This window comes from Rhinolophus sinicus, chromosome 14, assembly GCF_057876585.1.
Source record: "Rhinolophus sinicus isolate RSI-liver-muscle chromosome 14, RSI-T2T, whole genome shotgun sequence".
Taxonomy (NCBI): Eukaryota; Metazoa; Chordata; class Mammalia; order Chiroptera; family Rhinolophidae; genus Rhinolophus; species Rhinolophus sinicus.
In genome coordinates, this window is record NC_142514.1 from 60,971,793 (window position 1) to 60,984,021 (window position 12,229).

A 12,229-nucleotide genomic window follows, 5' to 3' on the forward strand; every position below is an offset into this window, starting at 1 on the left:
ACATATTTATGTGCTTAAAGACATATTGTGACTAGGTAAATGGGATAGAGCAGACAAACTTAGTGATTTCAGCTATCTAAGCCACGGTCAGTGTACAGCTACAGTAAGTATCAGTACAAAAGCCTGACTTGAATTGCTTAACCAACTGGGTTATATTTTTATTTAATGTCATTTTGCATAATAATAGACTAAACCTACATATATGAATATTTGCAACTTGGATGTTTGTGAAGACCGTTCTGCCTCTCTGTTTTCATTAAATTATTAGTATAGGCTTTAAATATGTTTACTGTTCTCTTGATTCATTTAAAAACAAATCATTGATGATGAATTAAGGTATTTTCAGCTGTTTTTTAGTTGGACAGGGAATTGGTAGAGTGAAAATATTCACAGATCGTTTATAAACTTTGAAATCATCTTGGTTCTTTCCCAATGGTAATGAGTAGATAATGTTTTAAGGCACAATTTTGGTTGTTATTTTAGTTTAAGTTCCAAAAAACAATGTTTTCAAGCATAAATATGTCCAGAGACATCAGTGTTTTCTATTTAGATTACTTAGGTCTTGAGATTTTAAGTAAGAGTAACTCCTCAGGTTGAGCTGATGCTGGTTGTATTTCTTGTCAACAGCTGAGATGATTAGATAAACAGAAACCAGCCATCTTTTTACACTTATTCTTTAAAATCAAGTAGTAGTCTACTAATCTTCAATTCGTCTTATTTTGAAATGGTCAGATGTTACAAGTTGACCAGATATATGTTGTCCAGGTTTCCTTCCATCTTGAGATAATAGTAAATCATCATGACAGATAAATATTCCAATTGTCACTAGTCAGTGATTGAACATCACCTTGGTACTAGAGGCAGTCAAACTAATGATAGTTTTCTAATGGATGCAGGCAATTGTCGACACAGTGGACAACCTCCTGAGACCTGAAGCTTTGGAATCCTGGAAGCACATGAATTCTTCTGAACAAGCACATACTGCAACAATGTTACTCGATACATTGGAAGAAGGAGCTTTTGTCCTGGCTGACAATCTGGTAGAACCAACCAGGGTCTCGATGCCCACAGAAAATATTGGTAAGTGAATTTGTTTTCAGGTTTAATTTTGATTTAGAAGACAGATGTTTAAGAGAATGATGTTTCTGTTCTGATTTTGTTTTTTCCCAGTGCCAAACTTCTCTTTGGCCAAATTATTTTTGTCTGTTAACAAGAGATGTTGTTGATCACACTTCATAAAATTAATGCAAAACCCAACCATTTATCCTATTATCTTTTTTTCTATTATCTTTTAAAAGTTGGTTTTGTATGTGTTTTTTTTTTTTTTTTTCAGCTGAAAAATCATTAAAGGAAAAATGTGTTAGAGTACTTAAATGCCTGAATATGGATTGCTTAAGTCATAAAAGTGCTGGCTATGGAACTGTGGCAAATGCTTTTCCATTTGATATAATATGTTCCTAATGAATTTAAATTATTTTCTGGAATGTTTTCTCCCAGTCAGATATTTTAGGCAAACAGAATTTGAGCCAAATATTTTTATTAAACATGACTGCCTTCAGGTGAAAATGTGGTCAGTAAACTACATCTTCCATAATGCAGAATATCCATGCTTCATAGATTGCAAAATAGCTGTAAATAGTTTTGAAGCATAATTTAGAATTGAAATGCTGGCAACAAGAGGTAGAGATTAATTTGTGATGATATTTAAAAGAAGTACAGTGAGTACAGTAAAATTAATTAGGCTTGACTGATTTAGAGTTGGTTATTCAGCAAGGTGGAGCTCAGGTGAAGTTCTCTAGTATACCTTAGTAAAGTAAAAGTTTCCCAAGCAGAAATGTAAAAACACCAAGAGGGATCACTGACTCCTCTTTCACCAAAAAGGTACATTGGAGCTGCAGATACTGAATGAGGTCTTGCTGTCTGGGATGCCATATCTTACCTAGCCTAATTGTGCCTGCCTAAATCATGGAACTTTATACTAATAATTGTAGAAAATGAAGGCATAGATGAAGAAACAGACATTAATCAGATTATGATACTTGGATTTTAATTCAAAAACTTGAGTTTATTTTAAATCACTAAAATTTTAGAAAGGAAGAAATATTATTAAAATCATATGCTTTTATTATGAGGTTTTAGAATGATAAATGTCTCATTAAACTTCAAATTACAGTCAAAATAATGTGTCCTGCCATGATCTGGGAGACCAATCATAAGGAAAATGATACTTTACCATAGCCTTAGTAGTAATACAAAATAGTTAAAGCTTCCCTTTGGTCCTAAGCTTATTATTTTTGAGGTTAATTTATTTGCTAGTTTAATAAAACTCCTAAGATGCATATTAAATAAGTCTTCTCAAATGTTTCCAGTGATGTACCTGTAAGAATAAAGGAGTATAGACTTAATCATTTTAGAGGATGAGTTACAGAAAGTGTTATTTGAAGTGTTGCGTTACGACCTCAGTTTGTATTCTAAATCTTCTAAATGCTATTTTCAAAATAAAAAACAACAACAGCCACAGCAAAACACAAAAAACCTAAAATTTCCCTCTGATGCTCCCTCCCAACAGTACAAGGAAACTTGACCGTCCCGGTTGACACTGTGTGCTCTCATCAGCCTCACATAATGCAGAACACACTATTATTACAAGTCCGAAATATTTTTATTCCAGTGTGAGATGTCGTCTGAAAATGTAAATGTACAGGAATATGTTTTTCTCAATACCTGTGTTTTTCAGAGTTCTAAGGAATTATCCTTTTATTTAAAATCAATTTATTTTCAAGAACAGTTGACATTCAGTATTCGCTTAGATTAGTTTTAGGTGTACAGCATAGTGGTTAGACATTTATATAACTTACAAAGTGATTCCTCTTGATAAGACTAATACCCCCTGGTTATTATATATACATAGTTATTACCATATTATTGACTGTATTCGCTACACTGTACTTTATATCCCTGTGACTATTTTGTATCTATCAATAATACTTCTTCTTCTCTTCACCTTTTTCAGGCAGTCCCCTACCCCACTCCTATTTGGCTATGAATTTGTGTGTCGTCATTGCTCAGGGGCCATGCTAATCTTTGTATCGTTCCGATTTTAATATATGTGTTGGCAAAGTGATCACTGAAGGATTATTCTAAATATTTTTCATTTTTAATTAAAAAAAGAAAAGAGATTCTTGAAGAATGTAGTACACATTTTACCGACTTCTCAAAAATAATACCCTGACCTTACCATAAGCATATATTGATTACCCAAGAATTATCACTATGAAAGTTGTTTTACTTATTCTAGTATAGTAATGTCTTTTTGTTTCTGAGATAGAAACAATTTTGTGACAAACATTACATATTGTTTAGTATTAGGAAAACATTCAACATTTTCCTAGGACTTGTTCTCTTTTTAGACAGGAGAACTAAAATGAGCCATTATCCTCTTATGTCCTCACTCTCTTGATGCTGTTATCTAAATTTAGGATGTGATTACATAGTGACTTTGGTTATTAAGACAATTTGATTTTTCTGCTTAGGGATTTCTCCTTGAATCCTTAATTTAACTTTATTGTATGGTTTACCCTTATGCATGACCTCATAAAAATGATATAATTATATGTGGTTATAGCTTTTAAAAATCAGCTTTGAGGTATAATTTACATTCAATAAGAACAGCTGTTTTAAGTGTACCATTTGATGAGCTTTCACAAATGTGCACCCCTATAACCAATAGCATGGTCAACATTTCTATCACCTTAAAAGCGTTCTTCATACTCTTTTGTAGTCAGTTTCCTCATACCCCCAGCCCCAGGCAACCACAGATCTGTTTTCTGTCACGATAGTTTAGTTTTGCTTTTCTAGACCTTCAGTTGAATGGAATCATACAATATATACTATTTTTTTATCTTGCTTCCTTCACATCGAATAGTGTTTTTGGGATTCCTTCATGTTGGTGCAAGCATCAGTAGTTCAATCCTTTTTATTGCTGAGTAGTACTCCATAATAAGGACACTCCACTTCTTGTATATTACTCAGTGGTTAGACATTTAGGTTGTTTCCACTTTTTGATGGTTATTAAAGCTGCTGTTTTCCCAAGTGGTTGTGGCGTTTTATACTCCTGACAGCAGTGAGAGTTCCAGATGCTCCACCTTCTCACCAACATTTAGGATTGTCTTCTCAAATGTCTTTTTGATTTTAGCCTAGTGGTTTCTAGTGACATTTCATTTGCATTTTCTTTTGCATTTATATGATTGTTAAGTTACATTTTGTTGGTAACTGGTGAGCTTTTCAAGTGCTGATTGGTCATTCATTTATCTGTCTGGGAAGTGTCTGTTCATATCTTTTGCCCGTTTTTATTGGGTCATTTGTCTTTTTATTAATAAATTATAAAGATTCTTTATATATTCCCAATATAAATCTTTTGTCGGGTATATGTACTGTGAATGTTTTCCCTCAACATGTAACTTTTTAAAACATTTTCTTAATGATACCTTGAGAGGAACAGAGGTTTTTATTTTTGATAAAAAAATCTTCATTACCCAGCTTTAACATCTAGCTAATCCCATTTAACTTATTCTTCTCTCCATTGCATTATTTTAAAACAAATCCTAACGTATTATGACTATAAGTGCTTGAATACGTATCCCATATTTTTAAAAAACCTACGATGTCATTATTACAGTTTAACAAATTGACAAAAATAGTTCAAAAAAATAACAAAAATGTTTTTAAATTTACTAGATTTTTGTAAATTTGTTAATGATTTTTTTAACCAAGATACAAACAAGTCTATATCATACGTTTGATTAATACATTGCTCGAGTCACTGAATTAAAAGTCATTTCTTCTTTCATCTTTATTATAAAAAAACAAAGCAAAATAAAACACCTTTTTCATTCTTGTTGAAGAAATCAAGTGGATAATTTGTGCTGTAGAATTCCCCACATTCTAGATTTGGCTTATTTCATCCCCAGGATATCATTTTACCATGACTGATCTAACAATTAGATCTAGAGGCTTCATCAGGTCAGGTTTAAGGTCCCCACTCCCCCGAGAACGTTCTGTTATATCATATTCAAGAGGCACGTACGCATAATGTTTGGTTGTTTTTCTTTGTGATCTTATGATTGATTAGGTGGTTTAGGTATTACCAGCCTCATCCATCCATTATAAAATTCCCTATCATTTATTTTCCCAGTAGGCTTATCAGCCAGCTTGATTGTATCCATCAATTTAGGTGTAGTTATATTCCAGTAACAACCCCCCTTCATTCACAGCAGCTCACAACAAAGGTTTATACTTCTTTATGCCGCATTACCATTGAGGCTTGGCTTTGGCCTTGCTCCCTGTCGCCTTCAGTCTCCCCCATGGGACTCAGACTGATGGAGCCCCGAATGTGCCTCTTCTGGCAGAAGTCATAGTTTTCCCTGTATGCTCTCTTACTTCCCTTCTTCCTTCTTCTCATTGCAGCAGATACTCCACAATGAATTTGAAAAGTAGAAAGACAGAGAAATATATTAAAATCCTATGTACAGAATTGGCTGTGAGTGAGATTCTGGGTGGTTCTTCTATGAATCAAGTGTATTCACTTTTCAGGAAATCTATTGAACAAGGCATACATTATTTCAAGCATACAGAAATAGAGAGTATCCTAAACATCTGTGTTCCAGTCACCCGGCAACCACATCTTAGTATTTTACCATATTTGCTTCAGATTTCGGGGGAAAGAAATAGTTTCTAGATAATGTGTAAGCCCCTGGGTGTCCTCCTTCCTCATCAGGTCAAGAAAAGGGAGTAACCATCATCCTTAATTTATTTGTTAGCATTAGTAAGCTATTTTTCTTTTTATTTTGCTCTATAGGTAATGTACATTTAACTATTTTTTACAATATTTTTAACATTAATGATTTCACGCTATAGATGCAATTGTATAATTTTTCTGTACCATTATAATTTTCGTATGTATACATGTGGATTACATACGTCTCTAGCTCAATCATCTGATCTATTTAAGAATACTCCACAATTATTTAACTGTACCAATGGTACTTTAGTGGCTTAAGCTTTTTTGCTGATACTATAAGGGAAACTACAGTGAAGATTTTTTTATGTCTTCCTGCTCATACGTATGTCTTTATGGACATATATGCACACACATACTTAGAATTTTTGAGTAATAGAACATATCTATCTTCAACTTTACTAATTACTGCCAAATTGCTTTCTGATACTGTTTTACCAATTTACCTTCTCACCTATAATACCATTATTTCTTATCACTCTCTTTGCTAACATTTTATTGTTGACATAAACTTCGTCATTTTAATGGGTTTGAATTGATAACATTATTTTAATTTGTAGTTCTTTGACTACGTAATGCATTTCTTGGCTATGTTAGTTTTCTTTCCTGTTTTTGTTGTCCACACCTTTTTCCTGTTTTCCTGATTTTCTGTAAATAATGCATTCTAGATACTTTCTTTGAGGATTATATAATTGCAATATTTATTTATGCCTTCTCTTTTTTACTTTGTTCAGGGTAACATTTGTTTTACAGAATAATGAAGTGAAATTTATCAGTATATTCTTTTAGGGTTGGTGCTTTTCATTTTTGCTATTTTATTTAAGAAATATTTTCCTTTTTGGTTTCCTACTCAAGTAAATTTTCTCTACTTTGCAGTTATAAAGATCTTTATTTTCTTTAGGAATGATAAAACTTTGTCTTTTTACACTTATGTATTTAATGCACCTGAAATTTAATTTGTTTATAATAGGGGGAGGGAACTAATTTGATTTTGTTTTCCATATGAATAATCAGTGGTGCATAATCCATTCCTTTCCCCAGTGGTTTGTAGTGATATCTCTGTCATATATCAAGTTTCTGTATATGTTAGGAGTGTGTGTTCTTTGTTGTTGCTTTTGTTTTGTTTCGGTATTATTGATATTTGGTGAGTTCTTTCAACCCTGTTCCTTAAGGAATTGCCTTGGCTGCTTTGGGCATGTCTTCCCCATGTAATTTTAATAATCAGCTTGTCAGGTTATGCACACCAAAAAAAATCTTGTTGGAATTTTTAAATTAGAATTAGACTGAGTTTATAGATTGATTTTTAAAAGTGGTGTCACAGATTTACTTGTTGAGTTCTCCCAAATAACACCATAATATAATCCTCCATTTGTTTTTAGGTTTTCTAATAAAGTTCTGTGTTTCTCCCATTAATATCTTACACTTTTCTTTTATTAGGTTTATTCCTAGGTTAACTTACACTATTTGTTTTTTATTATAAGTAACATCTGTTTTAAAATTACATATTATAATTGTTGTTGCTGATCGCAGCCTTGCTAAATTTTTTTTTTTTTTTACTTCTGATGGTAGTTAGAGCCTCCCTCAAGACTGCTATGTAGTTAATTATATGTTCTGTAAATAATACAAGTTTGCGTTTTCCTTCCAGTCTTTATGCCTTTTATTTTTCTTTAGTTACTGCATTAGTTAGGCCTTTTAGTACAATGCTAAATAAAAATCTGTAATAGGGATCATCCTAACTTTAAAAGGAATGTTTCTAGAGTTTTGTAACCATTGTTTGCTGTAGGTTTAGAAAGATAACCTTTATCTGATAACAGAAACTTGATCTGAGCAAGGAATTTTCTTTTTGTTCCTATTATTTTATAAAAATTTCTTATACAATTGAATAGATGTTAAAATTGTTCAGTTCTTTCTGTTAATGTTTTTATTTTCTTAATATGGTGAATTTGATTAATGTATTTTCTAATGCATTAATTTCTGTATGCCTTTTTGAGTTAAACTCAATTTGTTCAGGATGTTATAAAGTGTGTATAATTTATTAAATACTTTTACATGTATATATTTAACTATTAGTTTATTTTCTTTAATGGTCATGAACTTTTGGGTTTTTAATTTATTTTAGTCACTTTTATGTTTCTAGTTAGTTTTCCCTTTTGTGTGTTCTTATACTTAAATATAAAAATAATAATATGTATTTATATTTATTGGTATTAAGTTCATTATTCTCAACTATCTGTGTTAATGATCCTTTTTAAAAAAATTCCAACAAATTATTAATTTTGTTTTTATTGACGTGATTTTTAAACTCTTAGAAGTGAATATTTGTTGATTCAAATTAACTCTTTGTGCATGTATATCTATATTTGGAACATTTCATGAAACTCAAAGGATTTCTTTTACCCTGTCTTCTCTCACATTTAAGAATAATTAATAATTGAGAGTCCCTTTCAGTATAAGGAAGAGAAAGGTATATATGATTAGATGTATATTTTTGTCACTCTTCTTTTCCCTTTCACCCCCTACCCACACACACACATGGAATCTGATATGAGGAGAGGAAATAATTTATCTACCCACCTGCTTAATCTTTCTAAGCGACTCAATAAAATAAGTATCTCAGCCAGCTTCTGCAGCTTATAGAACTCTTGGAGTTATATGACTCTCATTATAAACTTGTATTTCAGGTTCTTGACACGTGGTCTGATAGCTTATAGAAATCTTCCAGTGTTATTATTTCATATTCATGACTAAATTTATATGTGTTTTACAAAACAAAGTTATGAAAGATAAAAAGTAAACTGGCATCCAAGAGTTACTCTGTAATGGTATAAGCCCATTTTTGTAAAAAGAGAAGTGAACAAATTTATCGTGTGTGTGTGTGTGTGTGTGTGTGTGTGTGTACACAGACACATGTGTTTAAGGATAGAAATAGTTATGCAAGAATATGCACCATTAGAGAGGTTGAAATATAGGAAAAATATATGGACTATATTTATTAAATTATTAAGAGTATGTGTTACTCTTGGTTGACAAACTTTTACTAAAAAGCCCAAATAGTATACATGTTAGGCATTCCAGGCCATGTGCTCTAAGTTACAAATATTTAACTGGCATTGTAGTACCAAAGCAGCCATAAGACCATATGTAAATGAGGAAGCATGTTGTGTTCTAATAAAGCTTTATTTACAAAGACAGGTGGCAGGCCAGATTTGTCACATGGAGCTTATTTTACCTAACTTACAGATGTGAAGATTGATGGTTACTAGTGAGAATTGATAGGAAGTTGTAATATAATGCCATAACATTTTCTCATGAGTATGTTATGTTGGTCTTACTACTTGCATAAATTAGAGAAAATCTATTACTACAAAACTGACCTGTACAATCTTATACTAAAATGTATCGTACTCATATACATAGAGATAGATGTATATATGCAATAAAGGCATTCACATTTATACTTTATAATGAGTTTTTCCATTGACAGGTATTGGGCATTGAAAAGTTATCTGACATAGAGCCAGAAAAATCATTTTGAGATACTTTCGTTTAATGATTTAAATGAAACTTTGAAAGTTGTTTACTATGAATTCATACACTGTTCGTATTCATAGGCTAAAAGTCTGGAATTAGTTCATCGCAAAAGATAAAAATCTATGAAGAAAATGGTGCAATGATTATATGAAATTTTTTAGAGTAGTCCAGTCTCAAGATTTCTTAGAATAATGTAGTTGTTTGTTCATGATTTCGTTGAACTCTTAGCAATAAAGTTTGTAAGGAGATAAAAAGTAACAGTGGTTTCCATGCAATTATCATTTGCCTCTTTGTAGTTTAAAGAATTCTCTTTTATTCTGCCTCCTTTATCCTTTGCCTCATCCAGTTCTAGAAGTCGCAGTACTCAGTACAGAAGGGCAGGTCCAAGACTTTAAATTTCCTCTGGGCATCAAAGGAGCAGGCAGCTCAATCCAACTCTCTGCAAATACTGTCAAACAGAACAGCAGGAACGGTAAGAGAATAGTCTTTTAAAAATTGACAGGTTTTTTTGTTCAGTTAAACCTGTTCTAAAATGCAGAGTATTTCACTCCTAATATAACTAATACAGCTTAACATTTAAAAGCAGATTTAAAATAATGCTTTGCTGTTTCCCTAAACTTAATCTAAATAAAGATTCTATCGGGACATTTTTTTTTCATTTTCTTATTTTAATGTATCTTTTTTATTCATGTGTATTTCCTGTACAATCATCTGACTATTTTTACTTTCCTAGGGCTTGCAAAGTTGGTGTTCATCATTTACCGGAGTCTGGGACAGTTCCTTAGCACAGAAAATGCAACCATAAAACTGGGAGCTGACTTTATTGGTCGTAATAGCACCATTGCAGTGAATTCCCATGTCATTTCAGTTTCAATCAATAAAGAATCCAGCCGAGTATACTTGACAGATCCTGTGCTTTTTACCCTGCCACACATTGATGTAAGTTATGTATGTTAATGAAGTAGTGGAAGGTTATAAAACCATTGAGGACAAAAAGCAAAAGTAACTTTCTGGGGATAGGGAGACCGGCATGGAGAAATGGCAGAGAGGAGAGAAAGGCCCTTTCCATTAGAATTTCAAATGTTGGACCAGGTCAGAGTCACAAGTTTATTTAAGTATGTGAACATAAAATTAAATGAGGTTCAGTGATTATTAGAACTTAAGTGTATTCTTAATGAAAGCTAATACAGTAATCAATAGGAAAATGTAAACGACTGTAATTTGTTTTAGAATGAAAATTAACTTTTACCTTAGGCAGCAGGATAGCTGAGTATTATTAACTGATAGGACTCCGTACCTTTTTAGTGTGGCAGATTATTTTTTTTGTTTTGTTTTACTGATCATATTTGACACAATTACAAGGACTGTATTTTTAAACATCTAGATGTGATTCCTCTGTTGTGCCTTACAATGCAAGTTAGTAGTTAAAAAATGACACTATGTTGAAATATTATCTGAAGAATTTTGACTGTTTTTATAAGTAGAGTGAATAAGTTCCCACAGATAGCTAAGTGGATCTCTAGAATTGGCAAAGAAAAATAAATCTGTGTGGCTGTTCTCTTGTATTTGTTGTGGTTGATTCACTCCTTAAGAACTTTAAGAACTTTGATGTTGCTAACGTGTCAGTTGGAACAAAAACGAACCCAAAATGGAAAATGGATTTTAAAACACTTGGTCCTTATAGAATTTTCTCAGAACAAATTCATGGCTCTAATTTTGTCAGAAAAGAAAAATTATTCTAATGTACCATCAGTATGTAAAATCATAAGATGGAAATTGTAATTGTGTAAAATGGGTCTTTGGTAATTTGAAGTACACTTTAGAGTGTTTCGGACTATAAAACCCCTTTAAGTTAGATATCTGCCTTGTATAACATAGGCTACAGTTTTGCTGATGAAAAACTTTATAGTCCGAAACATGCAAAGTTTAATCTAAATTACCTTTTTCCACATATTAAACAATTGCTATTGCCATCTTAGAGTGTAAAATCCTAATTTTATCTTGTCATTTTATTTCCCAGCCTGACAATTATTTCAATGCAAACTGCTCCTTCTGGAACTACTCAGAGAGAACTATGATGGGATATTGGTCTACCCAGGGCTGCAAGCTGGTTGACACTAATAAAACTCGTACAACGTGTGCATGCAGCCACCTCACCAATTTTGCAATTCTCATGGCCCACAGGGAAATTGCAGTAAGTATTTGCACTTATAATTAGTAGCAGAGAAAAACCTCAGAGATTCAAAACAGCTTGTGTAATAGACCCTTCTTTGGGTGCTTATCGTAACTAAAAAGCAAACAAAGTAATGTGGATTTTTAATTGTTTCTACACTGTCCATATATTTTAGTAAGCCTTGGTACTATGTTTATTGTTACTTCTCAAAACCATGTGCTTTAGAGACTCCTAAGTTTTTCTCCTTTGGGCATGTTTGGCAGAGTCGGTCAGGGATTGAACAGCAATAGGTCATGCTAAAGAGAAAGGGCTCTGATGTTTATCCTGCCCTCCACGTCTTGCATGTTTGAATCTCATAACAACTGTTATTTTGTTTCCTTACCATTTTGCAACACTGCAAAACTGCAGATTTTGAAATGTCAGAATGACTTCTGGAATGCTTCTTAGTATTCTTTTTTGTGATAATTAAGAAAATGAGAGCTAGAAGAGAAAAATATTTTAAGAACTAAAACACTAACTCTCAAATCTGTTATGTACTTGACTCTTACATAAATATAATATAAAAACCCAAGGAGAAATTTAAAACTTAAAATTTGACTTGTGTTAGCCTGGAAAAATCATTAAAATGCCAATTATTTTTCATCATAACTAAGTATTCTTTATCCTACTATATATTTTCTCTGTTTATGTAGGTAATTATTTCAATCACTATTTTGAAATAATTGGGC

At 32.2% G+C, this 12,229-nt stretch overlaps 1 protein-coding gene and 1 non-coding gene across 29 annotated transcripts in view; one reads left to right on the plus strand and one right to left on the minus strand.

Annotated features, from left to right (window-relative positions):
* ADGRL2 (adhesion G protein-coupled receptor L2) overlaps positions 1 to 12,229 on the plus strand; it is a 599,014-nt gene that overhangs the window by 562,837 nt on the left and 23,948 nt on the right. For all 28 annotated transcript variants that reach the window (XM_019754311.3, XM_088791227.1, XM_074335022.2 and 25 more), the window contains 4 exons: positions 897 to 1,080; positions 9,675 to 9,800; positions 10,062 to 10,267; positions 11,349 to 11,522. In XM_019754311.3, the coding sequence (XP_019609870.1) occupies positions 897 to 1,080; positions 9,675 to 9,800; positions 10,062 to 10,267; positions 11,349 to 11,522 (690 nt within the window). The remainder of the gene's footprint in view (positions 1 to 896; positions 1,081 to 9,674; positions 9,801 to 10,061; positions 10,268 to 11,348; positions 11,523 to 12,229) is intronic.
* LOC141572520 (U6 spliceosomal RNA) lies at positions 3,024 to 3,128 on the minus strand. The gene has a single exon (XR_012497847.1). It is a non-coding gene; the product is annotated as a U6 spliceosomal RNA (small nuclear RNA).